General features: G+C 42.1%; 1 protein-coding gene across 8 annotated transcripts in view; it reads left to right on the forward strand.

Annotated features, from left to right (window-relative positions):
* Positions 1–24,683, forward strand: part of ITPR2 (inositol 1,4,5-trisphosphate receptor type 2) — a 184,234-nt gene that overhangs the window by 22,689 nt on the left and 136,862 nt on the right. For all 8 annotated transcript variants that reach the window (XM_060694915.2, XM_060694909.2, XM_060694913.2 and 5 more), the window contains exons 2-4: positions 17,100–17,170; positions 22,410–22,525; positions 23,873–23,959. In XM_060694915.2, the coding sequence (XP_060550898.2) occupies positions 17,100–17,170; positions 22,410–22,525; positions 23,873–23,959 (274 nt within the window). The remainder of the gene's footprint in view (positions 1–17,099; positions 17,171–22,409; positions 22,526–23,872; positions 23,960–24,683) is intronic.

A 24,683-nucleotide genomic window follows, 5' to 3' on the forward strand; every position in this document is an offset into this window, starting at 1 on the left:
TTGTCCATATTTAAACTGTTGTATGCAAACATTGAAACACCTTTGGTCAAATGGCATGTTCCAAGAAAATCCTTAACCAAACAAATTGACATCGCTTCCGAATGGCACACAATTAAACATGACACTTTTCTACGGATGGGATTACGCACGCTTAGTATTGTGGCGTAGGTGGTTACAGATTGAAAATATGAAAATGATGAATATGGCAGCCACAGATAATTGGAAACCCGTCCAGCGGGGAAATCCACTTACCTTCGCTACCAGTTCAGGAACATGCACGCGCCTCTTCTGTGCATGCAGAGAGCCTCCTGCCCATGCGCAGAGGGTCAAAAACGAGGTGTAATGCCGTCCTGGCAGGTGGGCGGAGCCTCCCACCACTGGCGCTACCGGTTCGTGCGAGCCAGATGGATCCGGCCGGATTTCACCGCTGAACCCGTCCAGTTAGTCCTTGTTAGAAATAACATGCTCAGTCAAGATATATTATGTCTAAAGCATTCCCACAATCTATTTATTTATTTTTTATTATTTAGTTACTAAATAAATTTATACAGGCCCCCAACTCACATATCGGTTATTGTTTTGTAGGCAATTCATGGTGGGGAATATACCTAATGCTCCTTCCTCCTCTTATTTTCCCCATAACAACAACCCTGTAAAGTATGTTGGGTTGAGAGAGAGTGATTTTCCCAAAGTCACCCAGCTGGCTTTCATGCTTAAAGTGGGACTAGAACTCCCAGTCTCCTGGTGATCGGCCCAAAGCAAGCCAGCTGGCTTTCATGCCTAAGGCAGGACTAGAACTCCCAGTCTCCTGGCAATTGGCCTGAAGCAACCCAGCTGGCTTTCATGCCTAAGGCGGGACTAGAACTCCCAGTCTCCTGGCGATTGGCCCAAAGTCACCCAGCTCCCTTTCATGCCTAAGGCGGGACTAGAACTCCCAGTCTCCTGGCGATTGGCCCAAAGCAACCCATCTGGCTATCATGCCTAAGACGGGACTATAACTCCCAGTGTTTTGGTTTTTTAGCCTTATGCCTTAAGTATTACACCAAATTGGCTTTCAAGATCAATATTAGATCCTAAAAAGATCCTTCATCCTTGCCGTGATATTTAGTCCTCTTTATGATCTCTTGAAGCTCTGAGTTTGTGTGCAAAAATAAAGGCTAGAGAGCAACTGCTTGGCATTTAATTTTGTCTTATCTCTCAGCCGGAGGTTTGTTGATCATAAATAGAATTAGGGACAAAGCTGTCAAGTCAGAAATTGATGTGTCCACCTGGGATGTTATATTTAGGTATAAGGGCGTTACCCTTTTATTTATTTCTGTTTATTTAAAAGGTATACATACCTGACTGCCAAGGACATTAATTCTTGCCGGGTTTAAAGTTTTACCATCAAAGTTCCTGGAATGGGGTTATTTATTTAAAAGCTTCAGTTCCAAAGTCAAAATGCATTTCCTACACGGCGGCTGTTATCAAATCAACTTCGCATGTTCAGCTGAGCTGAACCCTTCATAGCTCTGAATTAGCATGATGTCTGCATGTCAATCACACCAATTGCTCGGTGGAAGAGAAAATAATTCTCCTTTAAGGCAGTCAATCCTCAGAAATCTACAAAAAATATTAAAATGTTGTACAGTCACGATAGCTGGAGAAAACTTTAAAGGTAAAGGCTCCCCTCGCACATATGTGCTAGTCGTTCCCGACTCTAGAGGGCAGTGCTCATCTCCGTTTCAAAGCCGAAGAGCCAGCGCTGACCGAAGACGTCTCCGTGGTCATGTGGCTGGCATGACTCAACGTCAAAGGCGCATGGAACGCTGTTCCCTTCCCACCAAAGGTGGTCCCTATTTTTCTACTTGCATTTTTTTACCTGCTTTCGAACTGCTAGGTTGGCAGAAGCTGGGACAAGTCACGGGAGCTCACCCCGTTAAGCGGCACTCGGGATTCGAACCGCTGAACTGCCGACCTTTCAATCGACAAGTTCAGCTTCTTAGCCACTGAGCCACCGCGTGCCTTGGAGAAAACTTTGAGCATGCTTAAATTTGGTAGACCGTTTCTGTATTATACACATTTCCCTTTTTGACTGATTCATCAGTCCCCCATCTCAGCCAGTGTCTTAAAATTTAAGCAATTTTAAAGCAATAAAAAACCCCCAAATTTCCATGATAAATACAAATATTTAAAATGCACAACAGTTGAGCAAGAAGTCACTGTGGATGGTGGTTAACCTGAGACAGGAGCCTATTTTATGATCTGTTCATTGTTTGAGTTGCTGGACAGACTTTTGATCTATGGCCATAAAACAATTAAAATTTGGATTATTTGGACCTTCTGGAATTTTTCTTTTCTCTTCCCGACGGAGCAACCAAGATTCGACAAGCATATTCCCAGCTTGTTTCTGTATCTTCACCCTGACATTTTAATTCGTCCCCGTGGAGACTGTGAAGCTAACATCCTGAAACTTTTGGCTGTATTTTAAGAGCTGACTCGCCTTGTTCTCCAAGCAACTTTGGAGCATTTGTTCTGTTTATTAGAAGCTGCCAAAAGTTAATTGTTTGCTTAAACAAAGCTGAGAGCTCCCAGTTCTATAAAGGAGACATAAATGAGCTGGCTCTCAACAGCAGCTTTAAATATATATATATATTTACCTGTAGCTAAACCTTGTAGACACTATAATGGACTTCTCAATAAATCTGGCCAGGGTGGAAGTTGGATGCTTCATTTGTTCTCCGCTAATCCTTCTGTGTTTTCAAGAACGGTGGGTTTAAAATGAGTTCCTTCTGCTCCAGCGAATGCGGTTAAATGGTTATGTAATATATGTCGTGTATTCTGTAAATGTTATTAATAAAACACAGTCCCCCAAGTTTGGTGCCAAACGCAAATCGAAGGAGGGGATTGTGAATGTCTGGCATTTGTGTGATCTTGGAATTCTGGGGATTAATCCCAGAACAATAGAATTGTACAGTTGGAAAGTATCGTAACTCACTTCATGTTCAACTCTCTATAATGTGCAAGAAAATAATTTAAACCATCCCCGTCAACTGTCCAATCTCTTTATTAAAACTTTCCAGGGCTGGAGAATACAGTACACAGGGTGATTATTCGATGGTTGGACAATTTTTATTGTTGGGAACTTGATATTTAAATGAAACTTAAGTAATTTTTTTAAAAAATGGGCTGCTAACAAAATGTAAGTAGGCCTCCACCTATGGCCACAATTGAGCCCCAGATTTCTGTTGTTAAGCGAGACATACGTTAAGGGAGTTTTGCTCCATTTTACAACCTCTCTTGCTACTATTGTTAAGTGAATCACTGCAGTTCTTAAATTAGTAACACGGTTGTTAAGTGAATCTTTCTGGCTTCGTCGAGGGGTTTGCTTGTCAGAAAGTGTCAGAAGATTATAAGATGATAGATGTGATGTTAGATGCTCTGTGCCGTGTGAGACGGGGGGAGAGAGAGAGACATAGAGAAAAACAGAGAAAGAGACAGAGAGAGACAGAGAGATAGAGACAGACAGAGAAAAAGACACAGAGAGAAGAGACAGAGAGAGAGAGAGAGAAAGAAAGAGAGAGGAACAGAGACACACGCACAGAGAAGAGACAGAGACAAAGAGAGAGAAGAGACAGAGAGAGAGAAGAGAGAGACAGGTAGACAGAGAGAAACAGAGACACACAGAGAAGAGACAGAGAGACAGAGAGACAGAGAGAGAGAGAAGAGAGAAAGAGAAGCAGAGAGAGAAACAGACACACAAAGAGAAGAGACAGAAAGAGAAGAGACAGAGAGGAGAGAGAGACAGAGAGAGAGAAGAGACAGTGATAGAGAGAGAGAAGAGAGAGAGAGAGGAGACACAGAGAGAGAGAGAGAAAGAGAGAGGAACAGAGACACACACAGAGAGAAGAGACAGAGACAGAGAAAGAGAAGAGAGAGACAGACAGACAGAGAGAAAGAGACACAGAGACACACAGAGAAGAGACAGAGAGACAGAGAGAAGAGAGAGAGAGAGAAGAAGCAGAGAGAGAAACAGACACACAGAGAGAAGAGACAGAGAGAGAAGAGACAGAGAGAGAGAGGAGGGAGACAGACAGAGAGAAAGAGACAGAGAGAAACAGAGACAAAGAAGAGAGAGAGAGACACACACACACAGAGAGAGAACAGGAGAGAGAAAACAAGAGAGAAAGATCTGAAGAAGCTTCTTGGATGAGAAGTGAAATGTCTTCAAAGAAAAACCAGAAAGTCTAGTTGCCTCTTGAAAAAGCACCTTTGGGAGAAGAGAGAGGCAGAGACAGAGAGAAAGAGAGAGGGTGGGAGGGTGGGAGAGAGAGAGACTTTAAGATTGTAGTAAGTCAGATTTAAAACCTTTCTCGTTCTTTTTTATGATTGTTAAGTTAATTTAATTTTACAACACGGAGTTTTGATCGCATGGTAGTTTTCTTTGGCAAAGTTTTTAAATTTTTACGCGCCCATTAAATTTTAGTTTGGGAAACGAATCCAAGAAAGAAAGGAACAGCAGACAAATGCATTTCTCTGGATAGGGTTGTAACGGACAGCCCCAAAAGCCCAACGCCTGGCAATTGGTGTCAGTCGGGGTTGTGTCTCTTGCTTAATGGAAGATGGATGGCATGGATGTATTTAGTTTAGTTTGCTGTTCGTCAAAATTAATAGCTGCTTCTGGATGCTTAGTAGTGGGCCCAAATATTTCTGGGCGGCTTGAAAAAACGCTGATCATTATTAGGTTGTGGGTTTTGCTGAAAGCGTAGTGAAAAACCTGCAAAACTGGCTTGGGGTGACAGGAGAAATATGCATACCCCAGGCAACAGCAACTTCACAGTGCCTACTAAAAGAACAAGCAGATTATGCACCCTGTTTTTGATGGGCGTGTAGATAGGAAAGACCGTATCAGTGTGATAAAAAAAACACGTGTCTCCTTTAAGATGGAACCGGTAGATAGAGCCACTGAACAACTAAAATTGGATGCAATCCAGGGATGGGCTTCAAAAATTTTAGCAAGGGGTTCTCCGCCCGGTTGCTGGGTGGGTGTGGCCATGCTGGGCGTGGCCTAGTCGGCCTCCTGCACCACGGTGTGAGGGGCGTTTTTGCCCTCCCGGGCTCTGGAGGCTTACCTTTCCACCAAGGTAAGAGCCTTGGTGGCGTAGCTGATTAAGCACTGTTACAGTGCACCAGCTGTCTGCAATTAAAGTAAGATCGAATCTCACCAGGCTCAAGGTTGACTCAGCCTTCCATCCTTTCTAAGGTAGGTAAATTGAAGACCCAGATTGTGGGGGCAATAAGCTGACTTTGCATAAATATACAAAAGGATGAAGGCTATTGCTTAACGCCTTGTAAGCCGCCCTGAGTCTCCGGAGAAGGACGGCATATAAATAAATAAATAAATTAAAAAACGGCCTCCCCAGGCTCTGGAGGCCCTCCGGAGGCCGGAAACAGGCCCATTTCTGACCTTCCCGAACTTCTGGTAGGCCCGTTTTTCACCCTCCCCGAGCTTCCTCGCATGCCCTGCACTTATGTGCATTCAAAACGGGCCGTGTTGGGACTCCTGGGAGGGGCAGGGTGGGATGGGTGGGGCGGGGCCAGTCAGGAATGGGATTTGGAGGTTCTCCGAACTGCACAGAATCTTAGCTAGAGGTTCTCCCGAACCTCTGCGAATGCCCATCAGCCCACCCCTGATGCAATCCTGTTCTTAAGAATGCACCACTCTAAATGCTTGTATTTTGCATTTTAAAGGGAAAATGGAGCTTTTCCTATGGATCTTTCATCTTAATCCTAATTTTTATGTTGGTGTGTCTCCCAGGATAAGATTGGGCCCAGTTCTTACATTTTGTTTCTCTAGGCAATTTCAATATTTCAGGCTCAGTGTTTTATTTTCGATGCAGGAAGATCGGGATTTAAAATCCCGTCCTTTGGGAGAAGGGCGGTATAGAAATTTAATAAATAATTTAATTTTAAAAAATGCCCATATTCCAGTTTCTGATTAATTTCCTTCCTCGGAGCGGGTTTTTTTTTTTTTGGAAGTACAGGGTGTCCTTTTCTGGATCAATGAATGTTGATTCCTTGATGGAGACGGGAATCGGCCAGTTGGCTTGTTGTCGGAAACCGATGGCCTAAGGCCACCCATTCATCCCTAAGATGGGACTAGAACTCACTGTCTCCTGGCGATTGGCCCAATGTCACCCAACTGGCTTTTGTGCCTAAGGCGGGACTAGAACTCACTGTCTCCTGGTGACTGGTCCAAAGTCACCCAAATGGCTTTCATGGCTAAGGTGGGACTAGAACTCTCAGTCTCCTGGTGACTGGTTCAATGTCATCCAACTGGCTTTCATGGCTAAGGCGGGACTAGAACTCACTGTCTCCTGGTGACTGGTTAAAGGTCACCCAGCTGGCTTTCGTGCCTAAGGTGGGACTAGAACTCACTGTCTCCTGGTGACTGGTTAAAGGTCCCCCAGCTGGCTTTCGTGCCTAAGGTGGGACTAGAACTCACTGTCTCCTGGTGACTGGTTAAAGGTCACCCAGCTGGCTTTCGTGCCTAAGGTGGGACTAGAACTCACTGTCTCCTGGCGATTGGCCCAAAGTCACCCAGCTGGCTGTCATGCCTAAGGCAAGACTGGAACTCATTGTCTTTTGCTTTCTAGCCTGGCTCTGGACCAAACTCAATTATCCTTCTTAATTTCCACCACATCGTCTATGATAAAATACTTGTTTGGGTTGCGTATGACTCTGCGCAAGAAGAATGTTAATGCTTGCACAATAAAAGACATGTGGAGAATTAACTTTACAAGGATTTTTCTCCCTTCCCTCCCACCCCGTGTATTTTTGTATGACTGTTCAGTAAATACAAAGCATCTTATTTAAAATATTCAACTTTCCTGTATCCAATATTTGGTGTATATTGCGCACATTTAATGCTATTTCTTAGGTTAATCTTTTCCCCCCCACTCCCCGAATCATTCAAAAAAAATACAAGAACTTCATATAGTACCGTGTTGGCGAACCTCTGGCACGCGTGCCGGAAGTGCCATTTTTCCAGGCAAGTGAGCCATCGCCAAGCCCACCTGAAACTGCGCATGTGCGCACGCCCCAGATGGTGTTCAGGCCTCTGGTGCGCATGCGTGCAATTCAGGGGACCCAGCTGGTCTTCAGAGCTCTCCTGCGCATTCGCGTGTGTTTGCGCATGTGTGCGAGATGACTGGTGCGCAGTGCGTGCATGGACAGACAGCGTTTGCGTGTGTGCATTGTGCGTGTGAAAGGTGCGTGCATGCACATATGGTGAGATTGCGCATGTAGTGCATTAACGTGCAAGCGTAAAAGCTGCACGCATATACAGATGGTGCGGTTGCGTGCCCAGCGCATGGTGGGGGCGCATGCAAAAGCTGTGCACATGCGCAGATGGTGCAGTTGTGCAGGCAGCACATTGGGAGGAGCCACGCGTTACCATGGATGGCCCGCGAGTGTGCGCAGGGCGCAAAGCACGTTCCTGTTCGGCACTTGGTCAGTAAAAGGTTCACCACCACTGATACAGTATGTATATTCAGTCGGTTCGGACTGGTTCAAGCGAACCGGTAGATCCCAGCGTAATGCTGTCCTGTTTAGCCATGTTTTTGAGGCCGGGCACATGCACTGAAGGGCACGCGCAGCGAACCAGTGGTAAGAATATTGGAAACCCACCGCTGATGTACATATAGTTAGTCCTCGACTTACAACCACAGTTTGAGTTCGCAGTTTCTGTTGTTAAGCAAGACAGTTGTCCGGGGGGGGGGGGTTGCCCTATTTTACAACCTTTCTTGCCCCAGTTCAGTGAAGCACTGCCGTTGTTAACTGAGTCACATGGTCTGTCAGTGAATCCGTTGACTTTGCTCGGCCGAAGGTCGGGATCACGTGACACACCCCACTCACCCCTCCCGGGGACACTGCAACCGTCATAAATACGAGTCAGTTTGCCCAACATCCGAATATCGATCACGCGATCACGCGGGGGATGTCGCAAACGGTCATAAATGCGAAAAATAAGTCACCTTTTTTTCCGGTGGCCTTGCAGCTTCAGATGGTCACTAAGCAAAGTGTTGTAAGTCGAGGACTACCTGTACGGCAGAATAAATTTTGGGACGTGGAAGATTGCAGTCTGTAACCAATCAGACTTCAGAGTTTGTTTTAAGGTTGCTAAGCGCAACGCCCAAACAGGCACATACATCTTGGCTCTTGCGGTTTTGGCAAGACCAGACATAAATCAAATCCAGTTATTGCCAACGATTGTCAGGAATAATTGGGATATGATCTGTATGGAGATTGTCCCTCCGAAATGAATTAATTTAAAATAACTAAATGAGTATATATATATATATATATATATATATATATATATATATATATATATATATATATATATATATATATATATATATATATATTTTCCCTGCAGGCATGTGCTGGTTAAAACATGTCGGGTGCAGTTAATTAAAATTCTTCGTAATTTACGAACGCTTAAAATAGCTTTTTCGGCTGTGTGCCTTCTGCTTCGGATCGAATGGACTAAATAAAAGCCAAGAAATCACGGCCATAAAGTTTATCTTATAATAAAAATACTGTCAGATGTTCATAGAGAAACCAGTGCAAGTGAAAAGGGGCATTACAGGGAGTCCTCGGGTTATGACGGTTCGTTTAGTGACCGTTTGACGTTACAACGCCACTGGAAAAAAAGCGACCTATGACCGTTTTTCACTCAATTGCAGTCATAAGGCGAGGACGGCCTGTACTACTATGAATCTGGTATTTTCATACTTTTGATTAAACGCTTTCCGGTGTCCCTAGTAGGCAGCTGACTTAAGTTTGATGGTCTGTGAAAACGGCTGGGAAATATTTTAAATCCCTCCATGCTTTATTGAAAAGAATGAATCCCCAGCATTTTCAGCCGAAAATAGTTGATTTTTAGATTGATATTGAAGTCTGATGGTGGAGTCCTTTCTGCTTCCTGAACTGGGCTGTTTACTTGTAGACATTTCATTACCCAATTAAGTAACATCACCAGTGTCAAGGAGTAAGGAGTTTGTTGCTCGTTTATATACAGCAGTGGCCAAAATTGTGGAAACCTTTTGGGAAAAGTGTATTTTTGAGGTTTGATGGCTAATAACACCACTTTTTTTTTTTTTTGGAAATTCAAGAGAATCCTATTCCACTGCTGGAATGGCCTGGGAATAGCCCAGACCTTCATCCAATTGAAAAATCTATGGAGCCGACTAAAGAAACTGGTTAGTCAGAAGTGACTCAGCAATAAAAACCAGTTAATAGAAGCCATCATTCCATCTTGGTTTCACATGATAACAGTTGCAGAACTCAAAGATTTGGTTCACTCCATGGGAAGACGTTGTAAGGCTGTAATTCGTGCTAAAGGTTACCCAACTAAGGATTAACTGGCATGGTGATAATTTTTGTATGTCTTGTTTTTTTTCTACATGTTTCACTTTTCCTCTTTAGACTGTAATTGCTATTCTAATAGCAAATCCTTCATAAAAGTTATTGCATTACATTCCTGATTAAATTATCTTTCCATTGATATATAATTTTATGGTACTACTCAGTGGTAGGTTTCAATTTTTTTTTACTACCGGTTCTGTGGGTGTGGCTTGGTGGGCGTGGTTCGGTGAGCATGGCAGGGGAAGGTTACTGCAAAATCCCCATTTCCTCCCAATCAGCTGGGACTCGGGAGGCAGAGAATAGATGGGAGTGGGGCCAGTCAGATTTTTTACTACCGGTTCTCCGAACTACTCAAAATTTCCGCTACCGGTTCTCCAGAATTGGTCAGAACCTGCTGAAACCCACCTCTGGTACTACAACTACTCCCAAAAAAAAGTGGTGTTCTTAGCTAGTTTTAGAAAATACACTTTTCCCAAAAGGTTTCCACAATTTCGGCCACTACTGTAGTTCTACTGGTATCGGATTGCTCAGCTTGATGGAATAATGTGAGACTATTAATTGTACAAAAGTCTCCATGGTGTGTATAAAATGTGAAGTAAAGTAAAACAGGGAATATGTCCAGTTCCCTCTTATTGCTAAGGAAATCTATTTGCTGACGATGCTTTCGGACTACAAAGTAGCTGAATTTTACTTAACAGCTAAGTTCCTTGTTTTCAGAGAGAGTTGATCAAAACGAGGCAGTTTTCCATTCCTTAACCAAAAAAAAGAAGAAAAAGAAAAAGAAGTTTCATAATCTCAGAACACAGAGTTGTACTTCAGAAGTGTTATTTAAGTTTATTATTTCTGATTGGTCACACAATCATCCAGAGGTTTAGGCCGGATTTGGTGTTTCTGTCTATGTCTTGATTCCTTTCCAAAGGCCTGGGACAGAGGCAGATGTTGTACTTCGATGGTGTTAAAAGATATTGCCCCCGGATGTCAGATGTTCCAAGGAAAGCTGCCTTTTGCAATTGACCGATGGTGTCTTTGTCAATGCTGATGATGAATAGAATAGAATAGAATAGAATAGAATAGAATAGAATAGAATAGGAGTAGAGTAGAGTAAACTAGACTAGACTAGATTAGACTAGACTAGAATAGACTAGACTAGACTAGAATAAGTAGAGTAGAATAGAATAGATAGGAGTAGAGTAGAGTAGAGTAGAATAGGAGTAGAGTAGAATAGAATAGGAGTAGAGTAGAGTAGAATAGAATAGAATAAGTAGAGTAGAATAGAATAGGACAGAATAGAATAGAATAGGAGTAGAGTAGAATAGAATAGGAGTAGAGTAGAATAGAATAGAATAGGAATAGAGTAGAGTAGAGTAGAATAGAATAGAATAAGTAGAGTAGAATAGAATAGGATAGAATAGAATAGAATAGGAGTAGAGTAGAATAGAATAGAATAGGAGTAGAGTAGAGTAGAGTAGAGTAGAGTAGAGTGGAGTGGAGTGGAGTGGAGTGGAGTGGAGTGGAGTGGAGTGGAGTGGAATGGAATGGAATGGAATGGAATGGAATGGAAGAGTAGAGTAGAAAGAATAGAATAGAATAGAATAGAATAGAATAGAATAGAATAGAATAGGAGTAGAGTAGAGTAAACTAGACTAGACTAGATTAGACTAGACTAGAATAGACTAGACTAGACTAGAATAAGTAGAGTAGAATAGAATAGATAGGAGTAGAGTAGAGTAGAGTAGAATAGGAGTAGAGTAGAATAGAATAGGAGTAGAGTAGAGTAGAATAGAATAGAATAAGTAGAGTAGAATAGAATAGGACAGAATAGAATAGAATAGGAGTAGAGTAGAATAGAATAGGAGTAGAGTAGAATAGAATAGAATAGGAATAGAGTAGAGTAGAGTAGAATAGAATAGAATAAGTAGAGTAGAATAGAATAGGATAGAATAGAATAGAATAGGAGTAGAGTAGAATAGAATAGAATAGGAGTAGAGTAGAGTAGAGTAGAGTAGAGTAGAGTGGAGTGGAGTGGAGTGGAGTGGAGTGGAGTGGAGTGGAGTGGAATGGAATGGAATGGAATGGAATGGAATGGAATGGAAGAGTAGAGTAGAAAGAATAGAATAGAATAGAATAGAATAGAATAGAATAGAATAGAATAGAATAGAATAGGAGTAGAGTAGAGTAAACTAGACTAGACTAGATTAGACTAGACTAGAATAGACTAGACTAGACTAGAATAAGTAGAGTAGAATAGAATAGATAGGAGTAGAGTAGAGTAGAGTAGAGTAGAGTAGAGTAGAATAGGAGTAGAGTAGAATAGAATAGGAGTAGAGTAGAGTAGAATAGAATAGAATAGAATAAGTAGAGTAGAATAGAATAGAATAGGACAGAATAGAATAGAATAGGAGTAGAGTAGAATAGAATAGGAGTAGAGTAGAATAGAATAGAATAGGAATAGAGTAGAGTAGAATAGAATAGAATAAGTAGAGTAGAATAGAATAGGATAGAATAGAATAGAATAGGAGTAGAGTAGAATAGAATAGAATAGGAGTAGAGTAGAATAGAATAGAATAGGAGTAGAGTAGAGTAGAGTAGAGTAGAGTAGAGTAGAGTAGAGTAGAGTGGAGTGGAGTGGAGTGGAGTGGAGTGGAGTGGAGTGGAGTGGAGTGGAATGGAATGGAATGGAATGGAATGGAATGGAATGGAATGGAAGAGTAGAGTAGAAAGAATAGAATAGAATAGAATAGAATAGAATAGAATAGAATAGGAGTAGAGTAGAGTAAACTAGACTAGACTAGATTAGACTAGACTAGAATAGACTAGACTAGACTAGAATAAGTAGAGTAGAATAGAATAGAATAGATAGGAGTAGAGTAGAGTAGAGTAGAGTAGAGTAGAGTAGAGTAGAATAGGAGTAGAGTAGAATAGAATAGGAGTAGAGTAGAGTAGAATAGAATAGAATAGAATAAGTAGAGTAGAATAGAATAGGACAGAATAGAATAGAATAGGAGTAGAGTAGAATAGAATAGGAGTAGAGTAGAATAGAATAGAATAGGAATAGAGTAGAGTAGAATAGAATAGAATAAGTAGAGTAGAATAGAATAGGATAGAATAGAATAGAATAGGAGTAGAGTAGAATAGAATAGAATAGGAGTAGAGTAGAGTAGAGTAGAGTAGAGTAGAGTAGAGTAGAGTGGAGTGGAGTGGAGTGGAGTGGAGTGGAGTGGAGTGGAATGGAATGGAATGGAAGAGTAGAGTAGAAAGAATAGAATAGAATAGAATAGAATAGAATAGAATAGAATAGAATAGAATAGAATAGAATAGAATAGAAAATATGGAATGGAATGGAATGGAATGGAATGGAATAGGAATAGGAATAGGAATAGGAATAGGAATAGAATAGAATAGAATAGAATAGAATAGAATAGAATAGAATAGAATAGAATAGAATAGAAAATATGGAATGGAATGGAATGGAATGGAATGGAATAGGAATAGGAATAGGAATAGGAATAGGAATAGGAATAGGAATAGGAATAGAATAGAATAGAATAGAATAGAATAGAATAGAATAGAATAGAATAGAATAGAATAGAATAGAAAATATGAAATGGAATGGAATGGAATGGAATGGAATAGAAGAGAATGTCCCAGAGCACTTCAGCGTCTTCGTTTTCTATTCTATTTCTTGCTTGCAGGCAAATGGGATTTCTTGCAGATCTTCCAATGCACCCTTGTTGCTACTTTGTCATGCCGTTGTTTGTAGTCGGTCTGGGTGATCTTCTTGCAGCATCTTAGCAGATGATTCATTGTTTCTTCAGCTTCTTTGCTGCCTTTTGCTGCCTTCTCCATTCTGGCTTTGTACGCACTTGTTCTTGAGGTTTACTTTTAAGCATCCAGAATTAGTTCCTCTCTCTCTTTCTTCAACTTTCCTGGTCTTAGCCATTGCCAGGACGTTATAATAATTTTTGTACTTACAGGCAGGTCTGGCTTTCTCCTCCTCCTCCTCCTCCTCCTCCTTTTTCTTCTCCTTTTTCTTCTCCTTCTCCTCGTCCTCCCTTTTTTCTTCCTCCTCCTCCTCCTCCTCCTCCTCCTCCTCCTCCTCCTCCTCCTCCTCCTCCTCCTCCTCCTTCTTTTTCTCCTCCTCCTCCTCCCTTTTCTTCTTCTTCTTCTTCTTCTTCTTCTTCTTCTTCTTCTTCTTCTTCTTCTTCTTCTTCTTCTTCTTCTTCTTCTCCTCCTCCTCCTCCTCCTCCTCCTCCTCCTCCTCCTCCTCCTTTTTCTTCTCCTTTTCTTCTCCTTTTTCTTCTCCTCCTCCTCCTCCTCCTCCCCCTCCCCTTTTCTCCTCCTCCCCCTCCTCTTCCTCTTCTTCTTCTTCCTCCTCCTCCTTTTTCTTCTCCTTCTCCTCCTCCTCTTCTTTTTCTGCTTCTTCTTCTCCTCCTCCTCTTCCTCCTCCCCCTCCCCCTTTTCTCCTCCTCCTCCTCTTCGTCTTCTTCCTCCTCCTCCTTTTTCTTCTCCTTCTCCTCCTCCTCTTTTTTTTTTCTGCTTCTTCTTCTTCTCCTTCTCCTTTTCCTCCTCCTCCTCCATCATCATCATCATCATCATCAATCAGCAAACTTTAAAAATGCCAGGAGACATTTCCCTGCATGCGTAAACTAAGTGCCATGTGGGAGGGTTTCTGTTGCAGAGAAGAAAATTTTCAAGAAAAAGAGCATTTCCTATTTTTCTGAGTTTTGTCACAGAAGAGGAGGTGGCACGAAGGCTGTGGGCATTCCCCTCAAAGAAGAAAGTGAAGATTTCAGGCTAGAATAATCCTTAAAAAAAAACAAAATGTTATCACATCTTGTGTACATCAGTTGCTCATTTGTCAACACAGATAGTTCTCAAATTAAAATCATAGTCGATTGCAGTAGAGTAGAGTAGAGTAGAGTAGAGTACAGTAGAGTAGAGTAGAGTAGAGTAGAGAATGAATAGGGAGTGGAGTGGAGTGGAGAGTGGAGTGGAGTGGAGTGGAGTGGAGTAGAGTAGAGTAGAGTAGAGTAGAGTAGAGTAGAGTACAGTAGAGTAGAGTAGACTGGACTGGACTGGACTGGACTGGAAGAGAAGAAAAAAGAGAAGAGAAGTGAGAAGAGAAGAGAGAAAATAGAATAGAACATAATAGAACAGAATAGAACAGAATAGAATAGAACAGAACAGAACAGAACAGAACAGAACAGAATGTTTCTCACGATCATAGACCAGAATTGCAACTAGAATCACATTACAAAAATAAAGTAAAAAACAGAACAGGGTAAAATTAGTGCAGCTGGTAGTGGGTTCAAGGATCTGTTGTAAAGGCGGACAGGTTTGCAACCCTGTTCGTTGCTTATCCCATTGATGGCCTGCAACGCTGGATGCTTGGCCCTTCAGCGCTACGATTCCCCCCCCATATCCTGCGTGTCCCCTGCCGAATTCAGACGGCCAGGAGAATACAGCTTCCAGCAGCTGCATCTTGACCCAAACTGGAGCAAGTCCTCCTCTTTGCTGGGAGTGCATTTTCTACTTATCGCTTCCTGCGAGCTGCAGTAAATAAATCTATAGAACCTGGCAATCACCCCGCAAAGTTTCAATGGTGAATGGAGTAGGGAGGAAATCAGGAATTTATCCACGCACAATGAAAGGAAACCTTGCAAGAAACAAGGAGCAAAATGCAAAGTTTTCCAAGCTTATGGCTTTTTGGCTGGGTTCTTTCTTTCTTTCTTTCTTTCTTTCTTTCTTTCTTTCTTTCTTTCTTTCTTTCTCTCTCTCTCTCTCTCTCTCTCTCTCTCTCTCTTTCTTTCTGCTTCCTCTGTTTGCATGCAAAGCTCGTAGTGGTTACTAATTTTTTTAGGAAACAGGGAGGTCATTTACATGAGGATTGTGCCTGAATGACAACTAAGCTGTTGTGTTTGCCAGTTGTTTATAGAGGAGATTGCAAGGCTCCGATGGGGGATGAAGTACGGAGTGGAAAAGCGATGGCTTGTGTGCTTTCCCACTTAAAGTGGACGCCGTACGAAGAGATTCTTACTCCTTCCTTATTTCAGTTCACGGAATATCTATTCATTAGTTGGATCCGTTTAAAGACGCCTTGGCAGTGGTCAGAAACGTGACAACGGTGGCCTAGCAAACTATGACATCTATACATAGGTAGTCCTCGATTTACGACCACAATTGAGCTCCAAATTTTTGTTGCTCAGTGAACGTTCGTTAAGTGAGTTTGGCCCCAACTAGGGACATACTACCACATGTGGTGGATGTGCCCGAAGGTGAGGAAATTTTGGTATAAAATTAAAGGGAGGTTGGAAGAGATTACACTCCAAAAGGTAGATTTTAATCCAGAGATGTTCCTCCTAGGAATGATTGATAGAAAAATGGGAAAAAAAGTCTCTATTATATTATATTGCATATTCTAATGGCGGCCAGAATTACTCTAGCGCAAATGTGGAAGTCGACCAATACACCATCGGAAGAAACAATAATAAAGAAAATCCTCGAAATGGATAAATTAATGATGGAGATCAAAGAAAGAGAAGACTCGGATTATTATAAAGTGTGGAATAGGTTTTATACATGGTTGGAAAACAGAAATCAAATTAAAAAATAAGAATATAAAGTGAAATTAGATATTAACATACTGGATATAAATGTAAATAATGATCCTGCTAACAAAACAGTTAATTATGAATTTTTAAAAATGAAGAGAAGGAGTGAGTTTGGCCCTGTTTCTTGCCACCGTTGTTAAGGGAATCACTGCAGTTGTTAAATGGGTAACATGGTTGTTAAGCAAATCTGGCGTCCCCGGTGACTTTACGTGACTCTAGGGACACTCCAACCATCATAAATACGAATTGCATATTTGCAACTTTGCGTATTTGTAACTTCAAATGGTCACTAAATGAACTGTGGTAAGTCGAGGACTATCTGGGGTTTTCGTTCAGTGAATCGGTTTACTGTCCAATAATTTACCAATAATTGAAAACACGCGCATTGTTTTCACAATGTCGCACTGTCTTTCTGGACTCTACTTGAAGAATTAGGAGTTTTCTTTTTTCATGTACAGGAAGTCCTCGCCTTATGACCAAAACCGAACCCCAAATTTCTGTTGTTAAGTGAGACATTTGTTCAGTGAGTTTCGCCCCTTTTTTTACGACATTTCTTGCCACATTTGTTAAGTAAATCACTTGCAATTGATACGTTAGTAACCTGCTTGTTAAGTGAATCTGGCTTCCCCATTGATGTGGCTTGTCGGAAGGTCGCAAAACGGGACCCAGGGGACGCTGCAACCGTCATAAATATGAATCAGTTGCCAAGCGTCTGAATTTTGATCACATGACCATGGGGATGCTGCAAAGGTCGTAACTATGAAAAACAGTCATGAGTTACTTTTTTCAGTGCCATTGTAACTTTGAATGGGTCACTAAATGAACTGTTGTAAGTTGAGGACTACCTGTATTCTGAAAGTTTACATTCCACAGAGAGGATGAAAATGATTGGATCTACAGTTTTTGTGACAAAACTGGACACTGGTGTATTTTTCACGTGAGGACCTATATTTTGGGAAGTGTTTGTTTTTGTGGTTAGGCGAAATCAAAAGAATCAAAGTTATAAACTTTGGAGACTTTGTCTTGATCCATAAATGCAAAAGTCATGATAAAGTCTTTTGATTTTTCTTCTTCTAGGCTCGTGGATGACAGATGTGTGGTTCATCCGGAAGCAGGCGATCTTTGCAACCCGCCCAAAAAATTCCGAGGTAAGCAATAATTGTTGGAATTCATTGTTGGAATGTATTTCTATGCAACAACTATAGTAGTATTTCGCCAGTAGATGGCAGTGTTTACAAGTGTGGATCTATGGTATGCTCTATGGCTATGCTCCTTGGTTCTGAGTAGAGTTTCCTGTTTCCTGTTACAGTTAAAACAGTTGAGCAGTAAAGCACATGGTGATTGTGCTCTTTGTTTGCTCTGTAGTGCTATAGATAAACTGAATTTTTAAGAACGCTAAAGACATTAAAAGGACATTGTAAATAACAAGCAATTGTAACAATTGTCATTCTTACATCTGTTGTTATTGTTACTTATGCTACAACAGAGATTCTCTAGAGACCTTCAAAGGTGTTGGGAATATACCTCCAAGAAATTTCTACCAGTAGTAGCCTATCCTGGCTACTACTAATTAGGAAGTCTGAGTATTTCTACTTTTATTCATACAGATAGTCCTTGATTTACGACCGTTCGTTTAGCAGCTCTTCGAAGTTACAATGGTGCTGAAAAAACTCCACTCCTCAGGCTTACGACTGGTCCTTGCACTTACGACTGATCCTGCATGGTCACCTGATCCCAATTTGGGCATGTCCCACCATTTACCACTCAGGTTGTCATGTCCTGAGGTCACGTGACTGCAATTTGCGTCCCTTTTTGTGCTGATGTCCAGCAAAAAAGAGTGCCCATTTATAAGAATGGCTTCACACTTGCGACTGCGTAGCCACTTAACGGCTGCAGTGATTCATTTAAAGGCTGTCGTGAAAATGGTCGTAAAATTGCAAAATCCGACTCGACTTATGATCACAATTGGGGAAATTTCTGCCCCAATTATGGTCGTGACTATCTATAGAAGTTTCTAAGAGGAGAATGATGGCTTATCATGATATCTTCCTTTGATCTTTGCATGTTGTTCTTATTTTGTGGATTTGGTAATTCAACCTCTGTTCTTCTCCATTTCATTTTTCTTCTTTCCTTTCCCCAAAAATCCATGCCCTAAGTATGTTGTTAGTTGTGAAGTCATGTCTGACCCATCGCGACCCCATGGAGCAGGTTCCTCCAGGCCTTCCTGTTCTTTAACCATCCTCTGGAGTCCATTTAAGCTCACACCAACAGCTTCAGTGACTCCATCCAGCCACTTCGTTCTCTGCCGTCCCCTTCTTCTTTTGCCCTCCATCGTTCCCAGCATTAGGCTCTTCTCCAGGGAGTCCTTCCTTCTCATTAGGTGGCCAAAGCATTTGAGTTTCCTCTTCAGGATCTGGCCTTCTAAAGAGCAGTCGGGGGTTGATCTCTTCTTGCACTGACCAGTTGGATGGCCTTGCAGTCCAAGGGACTCGCAGGAGTCTTCTCCAGCACCAGAGTTCAAAGGCCTCAATTCTTCGGCGCTCAGCCTTCCTTATGGTCCAACTTTCACAGCCATCCATTGCAACTGGGAAAACCGTAGCCTTGACTATACGCTCTTTTGTTGGCAGGGTGATGTCTCTGCTTTTTAGTATGCTGTCTAGATTTGCCTTTCCTCCCCAGGAGCAAGCGTCTTTTAATTTCTTGGCTGCAGTCCCCATGTGTGGCCCAAAATATATTAAGATATTATTTTTTTAAAAAAATTATTTTCTGATGCAACAAGTTCTTCTTTCGTGAACAGGGTCGTTGTTTCCTGACTGATTTTTATTTCCTTCCTCTTCCTCCTCCAATTCTTCTTCTAGGAAAAAAAAAACCCTAGTCCAATTCTCTAATTCTATCCCTCTGCCCTTTAACCAAGAGCCTCCCTTTGTCACGCTTCCCTTTCTTATTTTATTTTAAAGTTAAACCAAACGGGAACAATGAACCCATTGTACGAGCACCTTATTTACACGGAGCAAAGTGGAATGACGGACAGGTGTCAACCGTGCAGCTCACATGACTTTTGACTTAACGCTATTAAGCCTTTCACCAGGGTTCAATGGATGAATAGAATAAAGGAAGTTGTGTGCGATGGACATGAGAAACCACAATCTATGTTGTGGGCCTGAGAACATTTATTTTTTTGCTTTGCTAATTTGCAAACCGGCAAAGAAGAGAGAATCGAAAAAGAAACCAAGTTAGAAACCAAGTTTCTCTTAAGCCGTTGTGGGTGAAGAAGAAGGAGAGACAAGAAGGAATTGTTTTCAGCCAGACAAGCGTGAATAGTTGATAGATGTTTTTCAGTCCTTAGAAAAATCACCTGCTTCTTAACTCCTTTTTTTGCAAATTTGTAATTAATTTATTTACAATGTTCAAATACAAAACGAAGCTAAAATGCAGCTGGTTCTCCAGATACAACAGTTTATTTGCAAACTTTGCAAACTGGCGAAGAAGAGAAAATTTAAAAAAAAAGAAACCACAAAGCCTGAAGTCCCAATTTTTTTTGCAAATTTGTAATTAATTTATTTACAATGTTCAAATACAAAACGAAGCTAAAATGCAGCTGGTTCTCCAGATACAACAGTTTATTTGCAAGCTTTGCAAACTGGCGAAGAAGAGAAAATTAAAAAAAAAAGAAACCACAAAGCCTGAACTCCCATTTTTTTTTTTTTGCAAATTTGTAATTAATTTATTTACAATGTTCAAATACAAAACGAAGCTGAAATGCAGTTAGTTCTTGCGTTAGGACAGTTTACTTTAGGGACTTCGAAGTTATAACAGTGAAACATGCGTTCGGCAAGTTTGCCCCATTTTACGACTTTCCTTGCCACCGTTGTCCACGGAATCGTTGCGTTTATGAAGTTAGCCACACGGCGGTTAAGTGAATCTGGATCCCCCGCTGACTTTGCTCGTTCGAGGGTTACCAAAGGGGATCACGTGATTTCCTCCCAGGACACAGCGACCGTCATAAATAGGAACCACATGCCGAGCACCTGACTTTTGATCAGATGACGGTGGGAGAGCTGCAATGGTCATTAAGTGTGAAAAAAATGGTCCTAACTTGCTTTTTTTTCAGGTCCGTTGTAACTTCGCACTGTCACTAAATGAACCGTTGTAAGTCCAACTCTCTCTGGGTTAAGTGAATCTGGATCCCCCGCTGACTTTGCTCGTTGGAGGGTCGCCAAAGGGGATCACGTGATCTCCTCCCAGGACACAGTGACCGTCATATATAGGAACCACGTGCCAAGCACCTGACTTTTGATCAGGTGACGGTGGGAGAGCTGCAATGGTCATTAAGTGTGAAAAAAATGGTCCTAACTTGCTTTTTTTTCAGGTCCGTTGTAACTTCACACCGTCACTAAATGAACCGTTGTAAGTCCAACTCTCTCTGGGTCACATTAATTGCCTCTGGATTGCAATATTCTTGAGTCAACCCAAGCTGTGAATTCTCGGGCGCCTTTCTTTTCCTTGGCAAAAGACAAACATTCATCTGGGAATAGTATAGTTAGCCATCACTGGTATAGTGGCTTGTTTTTGCAACCCGAGCTGGGCTACCTAAACTGACCTTTGTGCAAAGAAAGAAAGAAAGAGAGAGAGAGAGAGAGAGAGAGAGAGAGAGAGAGAAAGAGAGAGAGAGAGAGAGAGAGAGTGTTAAACAGTTCTCAAAAAAACTTTCTCTTGAATGGTCCTTCTGTGCTTTATTGTGCAAATGGAACAGTAGAGTAGAACAGGAAGTTATCTGCATGTGTTTTTAGAGGTTTTTCACCAGGAAAGCCATTTTTTGAAAGACATGAAAACTGCGGGGGGAGGGGGGGGAACCCACAAAAAACAAATACGCCATGGACTCCCGGCCCCGCTCCCCAACTTCCTAGTAATTGTTCACTTAATAAATGCACTGATGTCAGACCATACATTCCTATTTCGAATGTATGAATCTGTTATCAGGCAGGTCTCTGACCCATTGGAAGAGACTAGAATAGAACAGAATAACAGAGTTGGAAGGGACCTTGGAGGTCTTCTAGTCCAACCCCGTTAGAAAAAAGAGGTTGAGACTTTGGAAAAGGTGCAGAGAAGAGCAACTAAGATGATTAAAAGGCCTGGAGACTAAAACATTCGAAGAACGGTTGCTGAAACTGGGTATGTCTAATCTGATGAAAAGAAGGACCAGGGGAGACATGATAGCAGTCTTCCAATATCTCAGGGGCTGCCCCAAAGAAGAGGGAGTCAAGCTATTCTTCAAAGCACCTGAAAGCAGGACAAGAAGCAATGGGTGGAAACTAATCAAGGAAAGAAGCAACCTAGAACTAAGGAGAAATTTCCTGACAGTTAGAACAATTAACCAGTGGAACAATTTGCCACTAGATGTTATGGAATGATGAGACCAAACAACATTCCTGGGTCAGCCAGAGACAGTTTTTATTGCGCAAGGTTCAGAGCTAGATTTGTACCTGAAACTTTGAACAAGGAAAGAGCTCTGATACCTCTGTTTTTATACATTTCTAAGATAAAGGATTCGGTGATATCATGCATTTTCCATATATGGTTAACATACACTTGTTATATGATAATTGACACACTTCCTAATTACTAAACCATTAGTAAACCATTATTTTTAGTTTATAATATTATCTTTAGTTAGACAACCTTCCTTAAATGCTTGTAGTTGCTAATGGGAGAGTTACTGCTGTTCTTAGGTAAATTTATTGGATTAAGTAACTCTTTGTAACATATATGTCTGTGTCATTCACAGTGAGGTCACTCAGATGTTTTCCATATGGCTGTCCTTCCATGACAGCTAGGTCTCATCAGAAGATATATTACCACTTAATGGGGTTTAGCTGATTTTTAATACAATCTCCAAGCAAGCACTTTTCTATCTTATAATAATGTGAATAGAGAGGGTCCTTTAGAGTTCATATAGCTGACTCTGTATGCTTCCTTCTTTTATTCACATTACAGAAGTTGTGGGTACATTATACAAATGGCTACTACTGCATAAAAGTAAAAAGTTGAGGCTGTAATATTATTATCTTTTTACAGTGCCAAAGAGAGTTGGAAGTCAATGCCTTTTTCTTTCTTCTTTTTCTCTTTTTACTCCCCATTTTCCCTTCCTCCCTTTTTCCTTCCCTTAGTTTTCCATTGCTTTTTATTTTTTCTTTGAATCTTACATTTGAATAAAAAATTGATATCAATTAAGAGGGTCTGCAAATTCCAGCTGAGTCGGCTGCACGTCTCTGGTCTCGTCAAAATATATCTGCAGATATATTTTCCCACGAGCCGGCGTTCGCAAAAGGACGAAGCGGAGGAGAAGAATCTTCTTTTAATTGTTGGTTTTGTGCTTTTGCTCTTCAGATTGCCTTTTCAAAGTGTGTCCCATGAACCGATATTCCGCACAGAAGCAATACTGGAAAGCCAAACAAGCCAAACAGGGCAGCCACACCGAAGCGGCCCTGTTAAAGAAATTACAAGTAAGTTTTTGGTTTTTTTTGGCAGTTCTAATTCAATTTTTTTCCTTCTTTCAATAACTTCTGATGCTGTCTTTTCTTCTTCTTCTTTTTTCTCGCTATATATATAGAGGTTATGGAGAGGCCCAGGGATGGGCTTCAAAAATTTTAGCAAGGGGTTCTTTGCCCAGTTGCTGGGTGGGCGTGGCCATGGTGGGCGTGGCCTAGTCAGCCTCCTGCACCATGATGGGGGGGCGTTTTTGCCCTCCCCAGGCTCCAGAGGCTTTCCTCGAGCCTCTGGGAGGGAGAAAATGGCCTCCCCAGGCTCTGGAAGCCCTCTGGAAGCCAGAAATGAGCCCATTTCTGGCCTTCCTGAACTTCCAGTAGGCCCGTTGTTCACACTCCCCGAGCCTCCATGCACGCCCTGCAGTTACCTACATCCAAAACGGGCCGCGTAGCAGAGGTGGTGTAGTGTACTGAGTCTGCTCCAGGATCTGGCCCTCTAGTGGGGAGAGAAGTTATTACCTTGTTCATGATTGGCCAACCGTTTGACAGCCAGTATAAAAGAGCCGTCAAACAGAGAGAAGCGCTCTTGTTGTGACTGTTGTGGGAAAGTCAGCCGGTTAGAATAAACGTTACCTGTTAGCTCGCGTCTCGCCTCAGTCATTGCGACCCCTCCGATCCGGCAAGAACACGCCAGGTAGGTTTCAGCAGGTTCTGACCAGTTCTGGAGAACCGGTAGCGGAAATTTTGAGTAGTTCGGAGAACTGGTAGTAAAAATTCTGACTGGCCCCACCCCCATCTATTCTCTGCCTCCCGAGTCCCAGCTGATCGGGAGGAAATGGGGATTTTGCAGTAACCTTCCCCTGCCACGCCCACCAAGCCCCACCCACCAAACTATGCCCCGCCCACCAAGCCACCCCCACAGAACCGGTAGTAAAAAAAAAAATGAATTCCACTACTGGTACCGTATTAGAAGTTAAAACTGAGACATGTTAAAATGTTTGTTTATTTGACTTTGTGGACCCTCTGAAAAGATATGGAGAATCGCCAGGGGTCCCTAGACCACAGATTGAGAATTGTTGATCTAGAGGTTATTCCTGAGGGCCATTTTGGGCTTCAAAACTCATCAAGGAGAGAAGCAATCTAGAACTAAGGAGAAACTTCCTAACAGTGAGAACAATTAATCGATGGAACGGCTTGCCACCAGAAGTTGTGGGTGCTCCAACACTGGAGATTTTCAAGAAGAGATTGGCCAACATTTGTCTGGAGGGTGTCGTGCTTGAGCAGGGGGTTGGACTAGATGACCTCCGAGGCCCCTTCCGACTCTGTGATTCTGCTCATAATTCAACTCGACCGATTCCCTTCCAGCATGCAGCTGAACTGGAACAGAAGCAGAACGAATGTGAGAACCGGAAGCTGCTGGGGGAAATTGTGAAATACAGCAACGTGATCCAGGTGAGTCTTTTGCAAGCCGCAAAGAGATCGGGTGTCCACCGTCCAGTTGGCGAATCCAGAAAAAAGAAACCTCCCGGGGCATTATTTTACCAGGAATATAAACCTTTATTGAATAAACCACATTGGCAGAGATAGAAGAAGCGAAACCAGCTCTGGGTTTCCCATGCAAAAACAGGCATAGTCAATTCTCCCCCTCATCCCCCGCCATTCCCCCATGGGCCACCCACGACCCATTAAGTCCACTGATCACTTCTGTTCATTTTGGTATGGGAACCGGCCGTCCATGCTGGAACATCTGCTCAGGGTGTCCTTGAAAGGGGGAAGCAATGTCTCACGGGAACCGATGATGCTTGGAGGCCATTTCCCCCCACTCTATTTTCTATTCCTATTCCTATTCCATTCTATTCCATTTTCTACTTTTCTCCTCTCCTCTCCTCTCCTCTCCTCTCCTCTCCTCTCCTCTCCTCTCCTCTCCTCTCCTCTCCTCTCCTAATTCCTATTCCTTCCTATACCTATTCCTATTCCATTCCACTCCACTCCACTCCACTCCACTCTACTGTACCCTACTGTACCCTACTGTACTCTACTATCTCTATCTCTATCTCTATCTCTATCTCTATCTCTCACTCTCCTCTCCTCTCCTAATTCCTATTCCTATTCCTATTCCATTCCACTCCACAACATTCCACTCCACTCCACTCTACTCTACTCTACCCTACTCTAC

This window comes from Pantherophis guttatus, chromosome 7 (assembly GCF_059756535.1).
Source record: "Pantherophis guttatus breed Tessera chromosome 7, ASM5975653v1, whole genome shotgun sequence".
In the NCBI taxonomy this organism is placed as follows: domain Eukaryota; kingdom Metazoa; phylum Chordata; class Lepidosauria; order Squamata; family Colubridae; genus Pantherophis; species Pantherophis guttatus.